This window comes from Spermophilus citellus, assembly GCF_964194105.1.
Source record: "Spermophilus citellus genome assembly, chromosome: 9".
NCBI classification, from domain to species: Eukaryota; Metazoa; Chordata; class Mammalia; order Rodentia; family Sciuridae; genus Spermophilus; species Spermophilus citellus.
Window position 1 is genome coordinate 73,976,780 of NC_138191.1, and position 21,756 is coordinate 73,998,535.

Consider the following 21,756-nt stretch of genomic DNA (forward strand, 5'->3'; position numbering starts at 1 on the left):
CTGATCACATTGCTAATCATTATAATGATAATGCTTCATGGCAACTGGAGGAATTTGCTACAGATGATTAATTAACCTTACAAAGAGATTGCTAATTTATTTACCAAAGAGATTATTAATTTATTTACAAGGAATTTGTGAGGGATGTTTAATGCCCTGCGTGAACTTCTAGAATTGTGAGTTTTGTGTTTTTCTTCAAGGATCAAGAAACAGAGCACGAGTGTTTTTCAGTTACAAACTTCATTTATACATCCTACTATAGAAATTTTTAAAGTTTGGACAGGCAAGAAAAAATGTGTATAAATTCTGTAAGTGAAATGGTCCTTAGTTTGGACTGAGTTCTTTGCACTAGGCCCAACAGATGAAACCAAAACAGGGTCACTTGTGCTGAAGTTCCACACCAACAAGCCAAAACTAAATTATTCATCTCATCTTCCAAGAAATCAGGGTGAGAAATAATAGCCAAATCCTAAAACAAGCCAGTTTTTGCTGGTATGACAAGGAAGTCCCCTGATGTCGCCTTTATAAGGCAAGTAAACTTGGAATGACCAATTGTATTTGTTGTTTTGCTTTCTTCAGCCCCTTTCTGTCTATTAAGCCAGTCTCCTCTGTTCAGCTCATTAAAATATTCTTTCTTCTATTTTATAAAATAAGATGCTACCCAATTTTCAATTCTAGAACTGCAAATAAAAACCAATTAAGACTTTAAAGTACATTTGTTTTCATTTTGCCTTTTGACAATTCTATAAGAAAAATGTAAAATAAGTGGAAATTGAATAGAGAAGGATGCTTGGACTTCAAATTCTCTACCTGGTAGCAGGTAAACAAAATAGGAAAGTCCTTGACTTTAGAAAATGTATTCAGCACCTGATTCAAATGCACACACACGCATCAGTGCATGCAGGCACAAACTGTACCCTGCAACCACCTTCCCACAAGGAAAGAACCAGGCCTTTCTCAATCTTGATCCTAGTATTTCAGGATAATCTCAGCTCCAGAGATAGAACATTTGGCCCAGAACTAACTATCCCCGTGGGACTGCCAACCCAACCCAAGACAATCTTGGGCATTTTGTTCCAATGACTTGCCCCTCCATCTTTCCCACTGTGCTTGATGCTAAGAGGATAGAGAGTGGAGCTGTTGCAGTCATTTTAGTTTCATGAGGTACAGCCTGAAGTTGCCAGGGGATACCAAAGGGACATGGAATGAAACCAGAATTGCCAGAAGAAAAAACATATTCTTTTTATTAATATTTATTTTTTAGTTGTAGCTGGACATGATACCTTTATTTTCTTTATATGTGGTGCTGAGGATCAAACCCAGGGCCCCACACATGCTAGGCAAGTGCTCTACCGCTGAGCTACAACCCCAGCACCAAAAAAACCATATTCTGATGACAGCATTATAACTCTGGGTCTAGCCATTCTTGAAGATAAGAGCTATCTCTGAACTTTTCAGTTATAAGAATCTAAAACTTCTCCCTTTTGTTCCTCAAGACAGAGTTAGGGGTTTTGTTTGGTTTGGTTTTGCTTCATTTTTGTTTGTAGTTATTTGCAACTGATAGGATTTTAACTGACAAATCATGACCTTGACATCTTAATAATGACCTAATAAACACACAGAAATCCAGCTGCTCAAATGCTTATCAGTCATGTGTCAAGTGTCTATCTTCTCCTTTTTGTTTTTTAATGTTGCCTCACATATGCCAGACAAGTGCTCTGCCATTGAGCCACATCCCCAACCCCTTCTCCTTATTTCTGATTCATTGTTCAGAGGGTGTCAGGAACCTCATTAAACTGTATACAATTTTAATATCATAATACACAATTGTATCAATGTAAATATGGAAAAATCAGCTAATAAAACCATTTATTTGAATCATTTACAAAATTATTTTCATAAATATTTTTAAATTCATAAAATAAAAGGAGATATCATTCACAACATATAGGTTAAGAATTACCAGAGGCAGGGCAATCACAAGTTTATTTAAAAAAAAAAAAACGTTTTTAAGGGGCTGGTATGGGGATATAGCTCAGTGACAGAGCATCATTGGGTTTAATCCCTAAAAACACACACCAAAAAAAAAAAAAAAGAAACCTAAAATTTTTAAAAGTTGACTTATCTTTATACTCATTATTCTTTTCATGATTCTACAAATACTTTTTAATCTTGAAAGGCACAATTGGATATATAAATAAGCACTAGATTTCATCAAATTAGAAGATAGGAGACTTCTAAAGATAGCATATTCTTAGAGCAGAGAGAAGCAGTGAGTAGGATCCTCAGACTGAGCAAAGCCACAGTTGCTGCATCCCCGGGTCCAGCACCAAAGTCCCATCGCTGTTGCCACCTTTCCCAAGAGAAAGGCTGAAGGGATAGAGAGATAAAGCCAAGGTAATGGGCAAACCAGAAAAGATCCACAAGGTTGTCTGTTAAACCTGCTCCTCCAAAGCCAGAGCCCAAGTCTAAAAATGCTCTGCAAAGAAAGGAGAGAAGATGCCCAGATGGAAAAAAGGAAAAGCTGATGCTGCCAAAGATGGGAACAAGCCTGCAGAAAATGGAGCTGCCAAGCAAACCAGGCACAGAAAGCTGGAGGTGCTGCCATGCCAAGAGAAGGGTGTGCACTGTTCCTAGCTGTGTGTTTCTGGTGACTATGCAGTTTTAAATACAATTTCTTATCAAGTTTTATCTTTAAAAAGCATATTCTTACCTAAATCAATATCTCGAATTCCCATGTACAGTTCAAGAAGATCATCAACCTTTTCGATTGCCTTTGCTTTGGTTTCAGAGGGCTTTATCAAAAACGAGAGAAATAAGACATTATATTTTTAAAATGAAATATCTTGATTGTCAGGGGAAAATTTGATGTGGAGCCAACTCATGGTGATGTTCTTCAGCTTATTTTAGTGAAAATATCTCAAGAATGTGCTCTGTAACTAAATATAAATCAACACAGTAAATATTTGCTTTTGGTGTTAGCTTTAAATGTTATGGATTCAAAAAAGAAAAGCTGGGAACACAGTTCCCAAGTAGCTTACTATCTAAATGGGGAGATCGAAGTAAAAATAAATGACTACGTAACAATCATAAAGGACATAAATGGCACAAAGGCACCATGGGGAGGAAGCAAATTTATCTAAGAGATATGGAAGACTTCAGAAAGAAGGTGACTTCAGAATTATGTTGTCCAAGTGGACAAGAAGAGGGGCACTTGAAGCAGAAGGCAAAAGATATGCAGAGTCTACATGAGGTTGGAGGCTTTGCATACTAAAGGAACTGTGAGAAGCCCCATGTAACTCGACCTTAAGGGTCACTAAAAGGACTTTGATCTTTATTGTCTAAACCAGGATCTCCAAACTCTTGATGGCTCATCCCAACAGTAAAATGCTTCTAAACTTCCACTCTTTTTACTTACTTTTTATTTAACTGTATTGTGCATATTTTTATTAATTACATACATGTATTACCATATTAATATATCATATACATTATAAAAACACCAAAAAAGAAAAGTTTATAAGTATGAGATACTTATGAGATAATATTCTTAACATAGTTTGTATTTTATGTACTAATAAAATACCAATTTTGTTCTTCCTAAAACTGTTAAAATTTTCAGTAAAAAGCATGATTATTTTTAATATTCTTTTAAAATATTTGGCAAGTCTTATTTATTATATGTTCAGATTATTCTTGGTTTTCTTCACACCTGAAAAGAAATGGCCCAAAGACATTTAATACTCAACTACAGGTCCAAATGTAGATTTCACCATTAGTCAGATTTTCAGAATTTCACATTATTTTCAATATTGTTATAAATATTTGTTGCTTTGTATTTTCAAAATTTATTAGTCATGTATTATATAGCAAATAAAAATTTATGTTTATCTCCTTAAGGAGATCAACAGTACAATGTTTTACTTTTTTTTTTTTTTCCTTCTGGCTGTATATGTTAGGTAAGCACTCTAACACTGAGCTACAACCCAGGCCCCATACATTTTTATTTACAAGCACTAAGCTTAAAAATAGTAACAGACTTAATGTATTGTTAATGCCTTCATTATAGTGTATTATTTTGAATTATCTGTGTAAAGCATCAGGCTACACAAAATAACTTAGGCATTAACATTTGTATCTATCTACACAGCCACACTGTAAGTTGCCATAACAAGTACCAGGACTTGGGCACACACGAGAGTTTGCCACTCTAACTCCTGCATAGCTCTTGATCTATAACCTCTTGTCCAGCCACACTGTTTGCCTGAGTCTATTCCTCGTCTTTTCTTATGCACAGAAGCCTCCTTTTACCCGACCTTCCCATCACCCTCTCAAATCCATCCTGCTTAACAATCCATCCCCTCAAACCAAGGGATTTTTCTCTAACACAAAACTGATTGCATTGCTCCCCAGTTCTCATAAGCCCTCTTGCATCCAGACTCCAGCCAATTCCTCCAGCCTCATCACCCTCATTCCCCACCAGGTACTTCCAGTACCCACACTTCTATCTCAGGAACAGTTTACCAGCTCCCCAAGCCCACCATTGTGTCGTGTCTAAGATATTCTTCTCCCCATCTTGCATGAACTTAATCATTTTTTCTGGAAGGAAACTTGCTGATGTCCTTTCTTTCCCCAGACCTGACAGCTACTGGCCAGCCCCTTCTTTGTGACACTGTGTACCTTGTGCAAAGCCCTGTTCAGCTGGTTCATAATGGCTTCTTGTCATGCCACTCTCCCTTAGAGGAGGAGCAAGGTCTTTATCTATCTTTATATTACCAGCAACTGTGCAGGCCCAACAAATGAATAAAGTATGAGGAATGCAAATAGAATATCACTCAGTGTTCAGAATTTGTGTCAGGTTGTAAGGGGATGATTTGTTTCAAATCCTATAAATCTTTTAAATACTTCATTCCTTGAAACTAGATTACAAGTCATTTGTATCAAATTTAATATTAGCCCCAAAACCGATTTTTCCTCTCATTATCAGCTATTTTTAATTGGCCTATTTAATTAAGCAGGCTATGCAAACAGGAATGGATTTTTTGGATGTTTCATTTTAAATAAATCTTTCCTACCTCCTCTGACAGATTTTAAGAATTCTTTTTCATCCTAGCACCTAATACATAGCAGGTGCTTAATAAATATTTATTATGTTAACTATTAGAAGGGACATCCTGCTCTCCCTGTTTCCTTTTCAAGCTGCTTCAAGTCTGCTCATTTTCCCTCACAGCCTCCAGCAGAAAGCAGGGCTGGCCTTCTCCTCACTGCCCACTGCCAGTTCCTTCCCACTGTTCTTCCATTCTCTTCAATGTATTTCTTCCACTCGGGCTTGTTCACTTGTTCAAGAAACAGTAATGGCCTTCGGCAACACGCCAGGCAGTATGCTCAGCAATGAAAACGTAAAGGCTCAAAATGACCAGGTGTTACTGTGGGGGTTTTGTTCACATGCCTCCTCAAATCTCATTTTCAAAATGCTTTTGACTCTACCAGGTCTGTCGGTTGCCATTTACCTCCAGATCAAACCTTTCATTCCCCCAGGACCTAAGTACAAGGTATCTATACATTTCCAAGCAAAACGGGAATCAAATGAACAGAACATACCATTTCTTCCATGGTGGCAGGACCTCTAGATCTCAGACGAAGGGTTCCTCTTGCAGTTCCAATTTTGTCTGCTGAAGACTTTCCAGCTTTTGATCTTGGTTCTATCTCTATAAACATATAATGAAGGGAGAAAGTTTTATGTGTGTGTGTGTGTGTGTGTACATTTATATTCAGAAAGAATTCCAACAGATTGCCGCAAAAGCGAACACAGTTTCCATCACAAAAGTTATTGTAGAGATTTGACAAAAGGTATGCCTTCTTACAGAATCACCTAAAAAAAATCAATTCATCTGTCATTCATTATTCTCATTATTCTTTTTGTGCCTATAAAAAGAGGGAATATGTGAAGTGTACCGATAAGGAAGGTTGGAAGGCAGGCACAGTGGCGCATGCCTCAGGACTGAGGCAGGAGGAGCAAAAGTTCAAAGCCAGTATCAGCAACTTAGTGAGGCCCTAAGCAATTTAGCAAGTCCCTGTCTCAAAATAAAAAATAAAAAGGGATAGGGATGTAGTTTAGTGATTAAGTGCCCCTGTGTTCAATCACCAGTACCAAAAAGAGAGAGAGAGAAAGGAAAAGAAAGAAAGAAAGATTGGAAGTTCTAAGGAAGACAGAACAGTTGGCTTTGTTATAAGAGCAAAGAGCTGTGAGTAGCCAAAAAGCAGCATTGGACTTCATCCAGGTCGTGAAGATGGGAAAGAACCATGTCTTAAAAGAAGAGAGAGACAAAGGCACTATTATTTGTGTACCAAACTTCCACTTGATGCAGTATGTACACAATCCTATTTAATATTCATACCACCCTCTCAGGAATACTATCACCCTCATTTTAAAAATTAGGTAACTGAACTCAGTAAGAAGTGTAGCTGGGATTCAAAACCAGGTCTTGTGATTCCAAAGTCAACATGCTTTAATCAACCTCACTCCAGCCAACACAAGGATAAATTTAAAGATAATTCATATAGAGAGAGAGTCTAAAGAAAAGTAGGCTGGGAGCAGTTCCAAGGGAGGAATTCCCCACAGACAGCAGGGACTAGAACAGGGAGGAGTAGTCCATGAGAAGCTGCCCTTTTCCTTATATTTGTTTTGTGTTTTCTTTTTGTTTTTGCAATGTACTAAGTCACTCACCCACCTCCAATCCCAAGTGAAAGGAAAGGGTAGGGAGTGAGGATGATTGGAAGAAGTGTGCCATATCCAGAGCACTCCAACACTTCCTTCCCTGCTAAGAATGGAAATGTGGACCCTACTAAGCCAGATTTATTGTTTTGCAGAGAAACTGGATACTCAAGAGTTTGCATGAATTTCCTGATTTTTTCAGATTGGGTAATTAAGTTAAACATTTTAAAATAATGTATTGGCAAAAATAAGAGATCAGATTTCAAACACAGGCCACCAGTTTATAATCTCTGCAGATATTTCCCATGTCCCCTGGGGTGAGGAAGAAGTACGGAGAGGATGCTGCACCTAGAGCTGGAGACTGAGCTCCAGAGACTCACAGGACCAGCTGATAAGTGCAAGCAGGTAACAAGGTCCATGCAAAACTCCCAAGACACAGACCTCAAGTGCCTGCACAAAGGCATTCTTACAAATTTGGAAACTAGAATAAACCCCACTTTTAGCCAAGTACTGCATTGTTATTGGGAATATATCCCAAGGTGATTAAAGATTTTGCATATTAATTTTACATTGCATTTGGGGATAGAGTCACCAAAACATACGTTTTCCTCTGAGAATGAAAGTATAAAAAATGATCATGCAGTAAGTAGAACAGCTCCCCCTAAGCAAAAAAAAAAAAAAAAAAAAAAAAAAAAAAAAATACTGTAAATGGTGGCTAAAAAGTTTTGGTTAACACCTAAATGCTAGTCCTGGGGACCAAACAGGTTCTCTAACTAAAGCTTTATCAACAAGCCTCCAGCAGTTGCCTTGCCACTCACCCTATGCCCTAAGGGAAGAAAGGATTCCCAGATGCTCAACAAAGAGCATCCAAAGAAAAAGACTGGGTTGGTCTGTCATCAGCACCTTCCAGGATTCTGTACCGCCTAGTGACTTAAGTGTTCCCACCCCAGAGTCACACACATCCCTAAAGTGATGAAGATAGTCTCAGCATAACAGCACTAACCATTAAACAAACAGCACATGGGCACACACAGACACACCAGCCCACTGTGATTTCACCAAGCAACCTATTCAGTATAGTTGTCTTCCCAAAAAAATTCCTACAAGGTATAAAATAAACTACTCAGATAACACATGCTTTGGTCAACTGCTACATATATATTTCTAATTGTAAGGCAATACATTGGCATTATGACTTATCAAAGTGTCTCTTGTAAATTTTGTGAGCATGATGTATTCCTGGAAATTTGAACAACTCTGAATTCATTGGGGGAAAAAAATAAGGTTTCTGATATTTATAAAACTAAGGACTCAGACATAGGACTATAGGGCTTCCCACTTAAGAACTCAGCTGGCCTCCCTAGACAATGTCTCTATCTTTTCTTGCTCTTACTTGCTCTTACCAGTACCCAGAAGGAAAAATGTATGTAAAATATAAGATTTTTTAAAGTAATAAACTATATTTAGAGCAGTTTTATGTTCACAGTAAAATTGAGCATAAAGAATACAAATTTCCCATATATCCCTACCCCCTCACACACGCACAGCCTCCTCCATCATCAGCAACCCCCACCACAGCAGCACATTGTAACCATGGATGAATCTATACTGGTGTTTGTGTGTGTGTGCTTGTGTGTGCGTCTGTGTATTTTTTATTTTTTTGTAGTGGGAATTGAATTAAACCCAGGGGCACTTTACCACTGAGCTATATCCCTAGCCCTTTTTAATTTTGAGACAGGGTCTAGCTACTTAAGGCTTTGCTAAATTGCTGAGGCTGACCTTGAATTTATAATCCTCCCACCTCAGTCTCCTCAGTCTCTGGGATTACAGGTATGTACCACCACACCCAGCTGGTACACTATTTTCACCCAGAGACCATAGCTCACATTAGGGTTCAGTCTTAGTATTGTATATTCTAAAGATTTGGATATATGTATAATGACATATATCCACCATTGTAGCTTCAGACAAAAGTATCACTACCCTAAAAATTCTGCATTCTGTCTACTCATCCCAGATTTTTTAATCATTATGTATTTACTAAACCATCTTCCTTTTGAAAGTGGCATGCTCACACTAACCACTTGAGGGCACCAAAGCAGAAGCTGAATTTTAAATTCTGGCTTGCATTGGGCTCCAGGACAGTTTTTAACCTCCAAGGAAAGAGCGGCCAGTTTTCTCCATGATCCTGTGGTTCAGGTACATAAGTCGACCTGTTTATACATGAAAACAGGAGGATTCTCTTGTTCACCCGCAAGGAAAAAAAAAAAAACAGGTTTTGTGTTCTGGGAATGTTTTAAAAATTCTGAATGTTAATTGGCTGCTCTACTTTAGGGAATGCTGGCCTGCTTAAGCTTGTCTGACTAGCGAAGCCGCACCCTAAATCAGCTACTTCATGTGAATGGATCTGCATGATGCCTTTCACAGGGCTGACCTAAGAGGGGATGTGGTTTACACCGCAGATACAAATAATCAGCCTGCAGATTCACTAAGTTCATTGGTTCTCCCCACTCCACCAGCAAACATAGGGTCCCTGCCAGTCATGGGTCACTAAGGGCACAGGAACACTCTCAGCTTATGGATACCTAGCTGCTCCCACAGTTGAACTACATATCACCAAGAAGCTGTCATATTTGTCTCCACGTTTTCTTGTGGCAATTGTAATTTTTATTCTGATTTAATTTAAAAATGCATGAGCTGATGAAATGAGTGTGAAATGAGGAGTTATTATTGCTCCAAAAACTAGGTTGACTGCTTTGGAATGACTCCATAAGAGTTATTTAAAAAAAAAAAAAAAAAAAGGTGTGGGCAAGATGATTCTAAGAGATTAGTAAAAAAAAAAAAAATATATATATATATATATATATATATATATATCTTTAAACATCCATCATTTCACATGTCTGGTTTTTAAAAATGAAAGGAGCTCACAGGTATGCATTAACATTGTGATTATGTAAGAAAGACTTCATAGACTTCTAATTTGTGTCCTTTACTCCAAGAAAAAGTCTTCTCCATCAAGAGTGGTTAAAAAATGTATATTTCTTTGCTTTAAATTAAAACATTTGTATGTATATGTATCGTTCTTTATGAGGCTCTATTTTAGTTGACATTTTTAATAAACACACAAACTCCCAGTCTCTGCTATATAGCAAAGCTCAGGCATTGGGGGTGAGAAAATGGGGAAGGCAGTAATGTATCTGTGTCTAGTCCCCACCTCACCCCCCAAAAAAACTGTACCTATATCTTAGAGAAGGAGGAAGTACAGACAGAAGTCAAAAGCACTATTTCAGGAAAAGTGCATGCAACATGGCTTAGATTCTCAATGACAAAGGGTGACACATGGGGGAGGCTGGGCATTCTCCCCACTTCTGCACAGTATGAGGGCCCTAGTTGGCCTGGAGTATGAAGCATTACTGGCAGAGCAGGGACAGTGAACACAACTTTAACAGGAGGTGGGCACAAATGCATAGAGCTGTATCCAACATCTCTTGTTGCTCAGTGAACAAGAGATGGTCCAGGGACTAGGGATGTAGCTCAGAGACAGAGTGCTTAGCTAGCATGCACAAGGTCCCACTTCAATCTACAGCACCACAGAGGGAAAGAGAGAAAGATGACCCCAAAATACCCAAAGCAGAGAATGCAATACTTATGACACAGAGGTCAACAGGGGTGCCTAACAGGATTAGACTTCCAAGCACATGTGAAACCCTTGGGAAGATTTAGAAATAGCTATAAAGGGCCACACTGCAATGAACTGGATGTCATGCATGAAAAGAAAGAGGGAAAGAAAAATTAGTGGCATTTTGGTGACAGGAAACAAATGAATCACCTGCAGTTCAAAATTGTGATAAAACTTGTTCTACTATTTCTCATTAGATTTCAGCTGAAAGTAGAGACCCCTCTTATTTTTCTGATTTTTCAAAAACATTATCTGACCCTTTTAAGACATCTTGCAAGGACTTTATGACTGAGGTCTGATCATCTCTACCTTCACAGTGTTTTCAACTGTGGTATTGCAATGCCCCGAGTGATGCTCTCAATTGCATTCTGATGGCTGATATATCACGGTTTGCCCTAGGAGAAAATTTACAGATTACGTAACAAAATTATTATATAACAATATTATAGATTCTGGCCAAATCTATAGTGTTGTCCACAGAGTAGTGGTTAAGAGCATGAAATTCAGAATCAGAATACCTGAGTTAATGCCTAGTTCCTTTATTTATAAGTTATGTGAACTTGAGGAGTAAGTCCTTATCTGTAAAACACCCTCTACATACAGCTTTGTTTAAGCACTCAAGGGACTGATGCATAAAAGGTGCTCAGCCCAGCAGCCGGCTCCTGTTAACAGAATGCTGGATGAGTTTCAGTCTGGGGAGAGAGAGATCTGCTCTTCCACTCCCTCCATAACAACACCGTTTACATTGGTTTTCTCTATGAAAACAAGAAACATGCAAAAAGGTCCCTTTCCAAATGTTCAAGTTGTCACTTCAAATATTAGGAGCAAAGGTCTCTTTTGTATTTAACTTTATTTCTTGCTTCTGTGAAACACAATGATCGTTCCCTTCCTTTTAGAGCAGGATAGAAACAATAAGTGATTCTCCTACTGTTTCACAGATTCCCCAAAGTGGACAAGTTTAAGCCTGACCCCCCACCCCCATGGGACATTCTACAGTGGAGACCTCCACTGTCCATCTCATTGGTGGGAGGACTTTTAGACAGAGAGAAGAAAAAGGGTCACTTAAGAACCTGATAATAGAGTGAAATCCCAGGACCCTGCAGTCTCTTTGTCCCTCATTAGTTTTATAAGACCCATGGGCAAGTGACCAGACATATCTCCACTCCAACCCGGAAAAGGAAACACATAGTCCACTCCCCTGATCACCCATGTAGAGTGAATTCAGTTACCTCACCAAATTCAACAATTGATTTCCATAGTTTCCATCTTGACTTACATAGCACCAAGAGAAATATTAAAAGGTGACCAGATGGCAACTCGGGGAGGACTCTACAGCATGTATATACCAAGGATTCTCAGCTTTGTAAGCCCAGAATTGCTTGTTTTTTCAGGGTTCTCAGTGCTAATCTGAATCTCAGAGAACGAATCACACTAACCAAATTGACAAGGAGCAGATGTCATCACATCAGTTTAATCCATAAGTATAGGAGTGATTTTACACAGAGCTGAAAGCATTATTCCGTACAGGAGTGCTTAAACAAAGCTGTAAATGTGTATCGTTTTACAGAAAAGGGACTCGCACCTCAAGTTCACATAATTTGTAAACAGAGGAGCTGGGATGTTAACTCAGGTCCTCTGATTCTAAAGTTCATACTCTTAACCATGTAAATCCATAGGTATCAGAGGGTCAGGTGGACTCCCATGCTTCTTCCTCATGAGCCTGAGACTTCCTGGAAAAAGTAATGTCCAAACAAAGACTCAACCACCAAGGGCAAGAACTGCAGGTGGGTAAAGGAACAGAGAATCAAGTGTTGTAGGCCACAGATTCAGCAAGGTCCTAGACTACCAAAGCAAGGAGTGGAGAATTTCAGAGTCCCTCCCATCTGGAAGATTCCCAGTTCACTAGTTCTCTGGCTCTCCTGGAAATGGCTCATTAAAATTTCCTTCCCACTGGATATATGAGAAGCTTGGTGTGCATGGCACCAGATCAAAGGACTTGGGCATGAAGGACAGTACTCTTGGGCCAAGGCTGTAAAAAGGTAGTTCAAAGTTACAACTTTATTTCAAAGGAATAAATACACGCATACTATAATTCACCTAGGAATACTAATGTAAATCATTGGGGAAAGTCAATATAAAGTAATAGCTTAACTAAATATTTAATATAGCCCAGGCAACAGATAAATCTTTATATGTTCTTTCGTTTAATCCTTATAACACTAATACGAGATAGGTATTATTATTATCCTAATTTTATAATAAAGGAAAACAACGCTTAGAAAATTGGGATGATTTCACAGGGTCATAGATAACAGGTAAATGGGCAGAGCTGGATTATAAGGCCAAGCAGGTCTAACCCGAGTCACCACTTGATTTTGTATTCTTAAAAATTATGAACTGTCATCAGAACTAATACTAATTGCTCATCTTCTCAGTACTAGTGGTCATTTAAAGATTATTGTGGTTCAGGGGAAACTGACTGCTCTCAGCTTCAGGGATGTGTCACATGAATGGGCCATGTCAGTAGACCCCTTCATCACAGTGACTGTCCCAGAGGTGGGCAGCATGAATCTCTCTGGTCTTTTACTAGAAATGATAAAAAACAAGGATACTCCCTTTCCTGCTCTGCTTGCATAAAGAAGCATATGGTCCCAGCAACTGCTGACAGCCATCCTGGGACACAGCATGGTGCCGACCTGAGTGATGGAGCCGAAACATCAAGCAGCAGGGCAGAGAGAATGGGCAAGACACAGGATCCTGATCCCATCATGTGGGCTCTCCAAGGAGCCTTGCTGATGCCAGCACCACTCAAGGACTGTTGACTTATAATTCCCCTTCCAGCTTAAGCCAGTTTTGGCAGGGTTTTCCATTGTCTTCAACTGAAAGACACCTTGCAGATACAGAAGTCTGTCCAAGTAGTGAAGCAATCCATCTAAAAAGACTTTCCAATGTGTGGACACACACCAATAGCATGGTCCATATAGAGTTCACATGCTCCTTTCCCTATATCCACTTCTGCTTCTCTGAATAGTTGACAAAATCTAGCTTGTGTCCTAGGACTTAAAATTGAACCATACATTTCCTTTTTCCATGTGTCCTTCCTCTCTCCAATATTTCTCAGACTTCTCTAGAATAGGCTTTTTAAAAATACAGCTAGAAGTTGTGCTGGGACAGATAAAAAGTTAAGAAAAAGTAGGCAAGTACTGTTCCACCAGCAAGAGGATGTTACTTGTTGTCTGTTGGATAAAAAGAGCCATCAACACAAGAGTGAACCCACAAGGACACAAAGTTGGCTCTGAAGCATTCCCTTGATGAGACTGAGCAGTGCCTGGCAAGTATCAAAAGTGGAAAACTGTGCCTGAAATCATCTTGTTCTTGAGTTAAAGTGCATCATATGAGAAAATGCCAACCCCATTTTTATAACTCCCTAAAATTGCAAGCAAAAGTTAATGTGTATTTCTGGGGAGACTGTTGGTAGCTTTAATCCAGAGAGGAATATGTTACAAAAACAGATCACAAACCCCTGGACTCCAATTTGAGGAAAATAAAGAATCACTCTTCTTAAAAGAGTAACAGCTAAAATAACTTATTTTTACTCTTTTACTCATTTTAGTCTTCAACAAAATTTTATATGAGAATTCAAGAAACAAAAATTATTGTTTTGTCTTTATGACTGGTTTATTGCATATATTTCCCCCCTAGAGTTTTAAAAGTTAAGCAGTTATCAAAACAGATCCTGACAATTTGATAGGATGTAATATTCTACCACACTTGTAACATGGAACCATTTGCAATAATATTAAAGAAAGTTGTTCAGTGATAGAGTTGAAAACCATAAAAATACTATTTTACAGAATGGCAAAGTTTCTTCCATTTCCTAGAATGCTAACCTTCTTTTTGAAAATAACCATTTTCTGGTTATAAAAGTTAAAATGTTCATTTGATATTTAAAATTTTAAAAACTCCAAAAAACCCTAAATAAAGTCATCCATACACTCAACACTAAAGGATAACCAGTTAACATTTTGATAGACATACAGGGAAAAATTGTTTTTCTTCTACATTAAAGATAGTTTTTACAAAAATGGGATATTACTGTTCCTTGTTCTATAATCTTTTCACTTAATATATCACAAACATTTTTCAATACATGAAAGGAATTGCTTCTCTGCTTAAGTTTTTCAGAACACACTCTGGCTACAATTTTGAGCATCATCTCTTAGATCTTTTTTCCTATAATTATATGAAAATTCCCACAATAAAAATAGTCTCTGAAAAAATATTCATTATTGTCATAATTGCTATTTTTCAATAAGTCACATTATACTCATATGATTCAGTCATATTAAAGAAGCCACTTGAATTTAGCATCATTGTTTACCCTTTATCCCACACTCCATTTTAATTACTAATTTTAAAAGGAGTTGAAAATCAGTAGCTTCTTTCTACTCATGGTTGTTACTAGTTCCAAATGCTCCCTAAAATACATTATAGTTCCATGAAATAAATCATAATCATCATTCAGGAAAATGTCTTGGAAAATATAGTTTACAAGATTTTTAGTACTATAGGTCATAATAATTTTACTTTTTTCAGAATATAATATAAGTGTTTAATAAAGTCTTTTTAGATAAGAATAAAATAGAAAGAGTCCATTCTCAGGTATCCAGCTGGTCTTACACTGAAAATGCATTTGTCAGTTATAATCAGGATTCATCCAACACATCTGCCATATCCCACAAGAGGGAACCTGGCTCCTCATTCATCTTCTCCCACGAGATCTCCAAAGCAAACTCCAAACCAATTTCTAGCTGGGTATGAGAAGACCAGAATAGACTCTACTACATAAAAGATGATTAAGGGACATGTTCTGCCACCCCCAAACCTGTCATTGTAAGCACTTTAAACTTGACCAGTATCTAAGAGTGCCACACAATGCATCCAAACCTTGAACCTCTCTCCCTCACTGTCCCAAAACCTTCTCTATATCCCAACTGCCTCATTTCCAATTATAGCATCATCGTTATCCCAGGCTCCCAGAATAGAAATCTTGGAAATGACATTTGCTCCTGAACTTTCTCTCCTGTCCTCTTCATCTAAGGGTCATCAATCCAGCTTTTATCCCTACTTTACCCTGGTTTCTTTCTGCCCTTGAAATCCCCACTGCTGCCCAGGCCCCCACCCTTATCATTTCCTCATAGACTGTCACGACAGCATCTCACATGGTTTATCCTCTAGCCAAATATAGCCCCATTGGTCTTCCAGGCTTAATTCCCCAAAACATATTTCATACATTATTCTTCAATTTTAATGTCTAAATGATTCCCTATCCTCTCTAAAACAACCTTGTGTTCCCCACCTAGTTTTCAAAGCATTTCTTTTAACATGGCCCTAGTATGATTTTGTAGGCTGCTTTGCCACAGCTAGGCTCTTCGCTGTCCTGAACACATCCCCCAGGAAACCTTCCTTGTGTGAAATTTCCATCACATCCTCTAAGGCCAAATTCAAGTGCAATTTTCTCCAGGAATCTTTCTCAGAGTCCAGCCTATTCATATCTTTCTCCTCTCTGAACACCCATTTAAATTTCTTTACTGGATTTTAAATTTAACTCTCCAATTCTAGACATAAAAAGTGTCACCTTGTACATGACCCTAAACTCCCATGCTGTAAGTTTGGTGGGAATTTTAATCTTGGTTTTCTTTGGGAAGTTCTTCTCCCTCTGAGGATCCAGAGGGCTGATGTTGCATTCAGTCCATCACGAAGTCTACCCTGAAGCTCTACAACCAAGTCAGAGTGTCCACTCAAAGGCTGACCCCAAAATTTCAGATCAGCTCTTAAAGCTCGAATATCCCTTTACCATTGTAGAAGCCATCCTGTTATGAATGGGAGACTGGTCCTTGATGCTGGCAGGACTGCCATAAACCATCTCTCCTATGGCTCTCTCTTTGTGGAAGCTCCTTTTTAACCTTCTGTCCACTCCACCACTCTCTAAGACTTAGACTCCCTCTCCATAATGGATAAAACAGTTCTCATATGACTGCACTTTGTTTAAATCTGCTTTACAGCAAATATCCTGGTCTGCACTATATTCTGAAGAGACAGTAATACAAAATGCTAAGAGCTTAAGCTTGAAACAAACAGGACTGGAGTGCTATCCTTGTACTTCCAGTCCCGTCTGGGTGACCTTAGCAAGTTAGTTAACCACTCAAGCTCCAGTTGACTTGTCTGGAAAACCTTCATTGGAACAGCATGAGGATTAAATGGGGCCACAACAGCGGTAGTCTTAATAGCAGTGGTTTATATTTATGTGCCACTATGTACCCAGCAATGTTCTAAGAACCTTACATGTATTAATTCATTTAATCCTCACAATAATTCACATATAAGTAAATAGGCATAGAAAGGTTAACTAACTAATACCTGAGATCACATAGCTAATAAAAGCAGCAGAGAAAGCAATCAAACCCAGGCAGCTTGGGTCAGAATCTATTCTTCATATATCACATCATTGTTTCTAAAAAGCATGCAATAAACAGTAGCCATTACTATGAACAAAATTATACATTCCTAATGTATCTGTCTCTTTATGTAAACTGTAAGCCCCTTAAGGACAGCAACACATTGGCTCATCCATAACAGCTGTCAGAGAGCTGGCCCCAGAGGCTGGCCAAGTGGCTGGGAAGCCTACCTCCTTCGCTCATCACCTAAAACCTATAGCAAACTGCTTTCATTTATAGTTGGCTGTGAGGCTTAAATGGTTTCCTACTTAGAATTACTTTTCCTACTTGGAAAAGTAAATGGCAGCCACTATTGTGATATCCTGATATACTTCATCATGTGATTCGAGATGGGATATTTTCAGCTATCTTCCTGAATCTGAAACAATGTCAGAGTTTTCAACAAATACTTGCTAATCGTCAACTCACCCACAATGTTTTTCCTGGTTCATGTGGGTTTCTCCTGTTTCTCAAGTTAGGTCTTAAAGAAAAGGCTACACCTTCACCATGTTGGCACAGGTTGAGTATCCCTTATTTGAAATGCTTGGGACGAGAAGTGTTTCAGATTCAGATTTTTTTTCAGATTCTGGAATATTTGTGTGTGTGTGTGTGTGTGTGTGTATATATATATATATATATATATATATATATATATATATAGAGAGAGAGAGAGAGAGAGAGAGAGAGAGAGATTTGGGACATGGGACCCTTATATGCAGAGCCTGAAGGTAATTTTATATAGTATTTTTAGCACACTTTTGATGGCAACCCATCACACAGGGTCAGGGTAGTTTTTCCATTTATGGCATCAGGCCAGTAATCAAAAAGTTTAAGATTTTTGGATTTGAGGTGCTCAACTTGTGATAATAACAGTTTAATTTTTTTTTTTTTTTTTTTTTTGGTACCAGGGATTGAACCCAGGACCAATGAGCCACACCCTCAGCCCTTTTTTATATTTTACGAAGAGTCAGAGTCTCACTAAGTTGCTTAGGGCCTCACTAAGTTCTGTGGCTGGCTTTGAACTTGTGATCCTCCTGCCTCAGCCTCCCAAGCATGCACCAAAAGTTTACTTTTTTTAATTGAAGACTTACTATTTGCCAAGGACTATTCTATGATTTTATCTTGTGTAATAACTCAATCTTCACAACAGTCAAATGTGTTAAATACTATTATCATTTTCATTTTTTGTATGAGGAAACCAAGGCACAGAGTGTTCTGCTTACTTATTCAATGTCAAATTATCACACAGCCTTGACCTGGCAGAGCTTGCAGGCTTAACCACTGCATTTTCTGTCTTTTGTCACTTGTTTCACATTCTCCAATATATTTTGTAGAAGTCAGAATATATAAAAAGGAAAAGTAATTGTTGGTTGAATTTTTTTTGCTAGAAATAACATAAATAGTAAAAAGTATTTTTTAAATGTTTAAAATATCTGCCTAAAATGTCATGTAAAACTTAAAATCAAAAGTTTATTTTCTAATAACAAGTAAGCTCAGCTTTTGAAACAAGTCTATCAGTTAAGCCGAATTGGGAAGATGAAGTCCAACACTTCCAGCTGCGAATGACTCAAAGGACTGAAATGCACTTCACATACTTAACATCCTAATCTGATGGATACACAGCACAGAAATGAAGGCTCTAAAAGAAGACATCACAGTTCCGCTGCAAAATCTAACCTCAAAACAAATGTCTTAGGAGGTAAGTGTTTTCTTTCAGTTCCCTTGCCGATTTTGAAAACAGAAATGTTCCAGGCCTCCTTTCACAGACCTCCTTCCATAAACGAAAACAATTACAAATCAGGCAAATTCTCCAGGATAAATGGACTCAAAACTCATTTAAGGAAAACAAAATCAAAATTTCATAGGTTTAATAGTTCTTATGCTGCAATTAAGAGGTCTCATATGAAAATGAACCAGTTGGACTAGTCCGGTCTTTGGGTCATTTACATGGAAGAGTGGATTCACATAGCCTTGGGAAAATCTAGGTTCACAGGGTGAATTGCAGGGTTGAGTTCATTGTGAAGACGTATTCCTTTCATCAGCAAAAGGGGAAAGGAAGTGAGCCATGCCCTAAAAAATACCACTAGAAACATTCCAGCTGATACTTGATAAGAACTGGGAAGGCTGCCATCACCTCATGGGCTGGAAGAAGGAAAATCTGGATCAGAATGCAGCTGACCAGGAGAAACCATACTAGGTATGGGAAAGATTTCCACTAAGCAACAAATTTTCAATAGGGAAGTCATTTAAACCAGTTTTTTGTCTTTGTTTGGGTTGTTTTAATTGGCTGATTCATAGTAAGAAATATATGCCTTATATTGTAATCCATAAACACAAACATATATGGTGAAACTGAAACACACATACATGTGAAAAATAATATTTACCCTCACTTAGTACAAAGCACTATGTTATTTTCAACTCTTCCACTTTGCACTCTAAACACACTGGTTGAGATGCACTAGCTGAAAAACAGTGACTTAAACTCTGACCAACACAAGAGATGCTAAGGGTATCTTTTTAAATGACCTTTCATTCTCCCTCAGAGCCCCAAAGCCAACTTTGGAAAGCTACGACGGAGCATCTGCTCTTGAGACAAGTGGTTTGTTTTATATACTGCATCTTCCATGTGGGGTCATTCCTCACTAGGCCAGCTCCTCCTCTTCCTAGCCCTTTAGTGCAGGTATCCCCCACAGCTCTGGTTTCCATCTTTTTCTCATAGCACTCTGAGGGACTGCATCTATTTGCATGGCTTCCACTACCAATGTAGGAGAATCACTCATTAACCCCATTTTCTAGACCTCAATTCCCAACCTTTTATCTCATAAGTTTCTACCCAAAATGAACCACAGATTACAAACTCATTAGATCCCAATACTATACTTATAATCTATCTCCTTACCCAAATCTTTTACAGCTTTCCTCATCACAAAGAAAGGCACTGCACTCCGCCCCTCACCCAAGCAACAAATCTGTGGGTCATCATTTGCCATCTTTCCTTCCTTTACCTCTACCTCCAAAGATTACTGATTCAGCCTTCTTAATACTCAGTAGTATGCAGGTAAACATTTAACAATCCACTTTCCGGTCTAAAAAGATTCCCTACCATGCAACACTTACCTATTTCTGTAGTGTAAATACCCTACCATAACTCATTTCAAGCCACCCATCTGATGCCCCTAAAGGAGGGATTGAGAAGAGATGTGCACAAATTACTCCAGCACACTATTTTCAGTTACTCAGAACCATTTCTCTTCTCCATATCTGCTGGTGCTGCCTTAATTCAGGATTTCATCTCTCTCCCAACTAACAAAAAATGATCTCTATGATCACCTGACCTCATAACCCACTCCTCTGACAGTCTCCAAAATATCCTTCTAAAATCCAGTGCTCATGATGTCACTCCCCTAAACCCTTTATGTGTTCTCCATTACCCACTCTTTATATTCATATAGAATGTCCTTGATAATTTGGTCCCTACTGACACTTGAGCTTCATCTCTTGTGACAGCACTACCTATAAGCTATTCCAAAAAACACAGGCATCCATGATATCCCCAAATATATGACACTGTTCCATACCTCTGCACCTGTGCTCATTCTGTTCCTACTCCCAAGGAAAACCTTCCCCTACTGCTCACAGAGCAAGCACCTCATCTTCTCAGATTCAGCTCAAATTCCTTTGTAAAATTTATTTTCATGCATATTAATCATACAGGATAGTTATTTTCATTACACTATAGTCATACATGCATATAACATAATTTCATCAATTCCACTCCCTAATATCTCCTATTGCCTTCCCATTTATTGATTCTTGGCATTATATCCTGAACTTTAGAGGTCCTACTCAGGAAGTTGTTGCCTGTGCCTATACCATGAAGAATTTTCTCTGTTTTCTTCTAGCAGTTGCAAAATTTCTAATCTAATTCCTAGATTTTTTTATCCATTTTGAGTTGACTTTTGTGCAGGGTGAGAGACAGGGATCTAGTTTCATTCTTCTACATATAGAATATCTAGTTTTCACCACATCATTTGTTAAAAGGCTGTCTTTTCTCCAATGTATTTTGTCAAGAATCAGGTAACCGCAGATGTGTGAGTTTGTCTCTGTGTCTTGTATTCTATTCTATTTGTCTGTGTGTCTGTTTTTACACCAGTACCATGTTGTTTTTGTTACTATAGCTCTGTAGTATCATTTGAAACTGGGTATTGTGATGCCTCTAGCATTGGTCTTTTTGCTCAGGATTGCTTTGGCTATTCTGTGTCTTTGTTCCTCTATATGAATTTTAGGATTACTTTTTCTAGTTCTGTGAAATGTCATTGATATTTTGATGGGGATTGCATTGAATCTGCAGATCACTTTTGATAATATAGCTTTTTATTTTTCCTCAATACTGGGGATTGAGCCCAAGCGAGCTTTATCACTGAGCTACATTCCTAGCCCTTTTTATTTTGAGATAAGCTCCCACTAAGCTGCTGAGAGTCTTGCTAAACTGCTGAGATTGTTCTTGAATATGTCATCCATATACCTTAGTCTCCAGAGGCACTGGGATTATAGGCATGTGCCACTGCTCCCAGCAATCATTTTAACAATATTAATTCAGCCTATCGATAAACATGCAGGGGTAGGGAGGAGGGGGTCTGATCATCTTCCAGTGTCATCTTCTTTTTCCATTGTTCTGTAATTTCCCTTGTAGAGGTGTTTCCTTGGTTAGATTTATTCCTAGGTGGTAGTGGCAACTGCTGTTGAAGCTACTGTGAATGGAGTTATTTCCTGATTTCTTTCTCAAATCCCTTCTGTAGGAAAAATTCCTTAGGTAGACTTGATGCCTCCCACTTTCATACATCTAGTACATTTTAGCA

At 38.3% G+C, this 21,756-nt stretch overlaps 1 protein-coding gene across 2 annotated transcripts in view; it reads right to left on the reverse strand.

Annotated features, from left to right (window-relative positions):
• The window catches only part of GIPC2 (GIPC PDZ domain containing family member 2), an 87,557-nt gene that overhangs the window by 13,378 nt on the left and 52,423 nt on the right, over positions 1 to 21,756 (reverse strand). Inside the window, exons 4-5 of one of the 2 annotated variants that reach the window (XM_081306151.1) lie at positions 5,602 to 5,708; positions 2,714 to 2,795 (exon numbers count right to left, since the gene is read on the reverse strand). In XM_081306151.1, coding sequence (XP_081162277.1) covers positions 2,714 to 2,795; positions 5,602 to 5,708 — 189 coding nt within the window. The remainder of the gene's footprint in view (positions 1 to 2,713; positions 2,796 to 5,601; positions 5,709 to 21,756) is intronic. The other variant, XM_081306150.1, reaches the window with a different exon arrangement.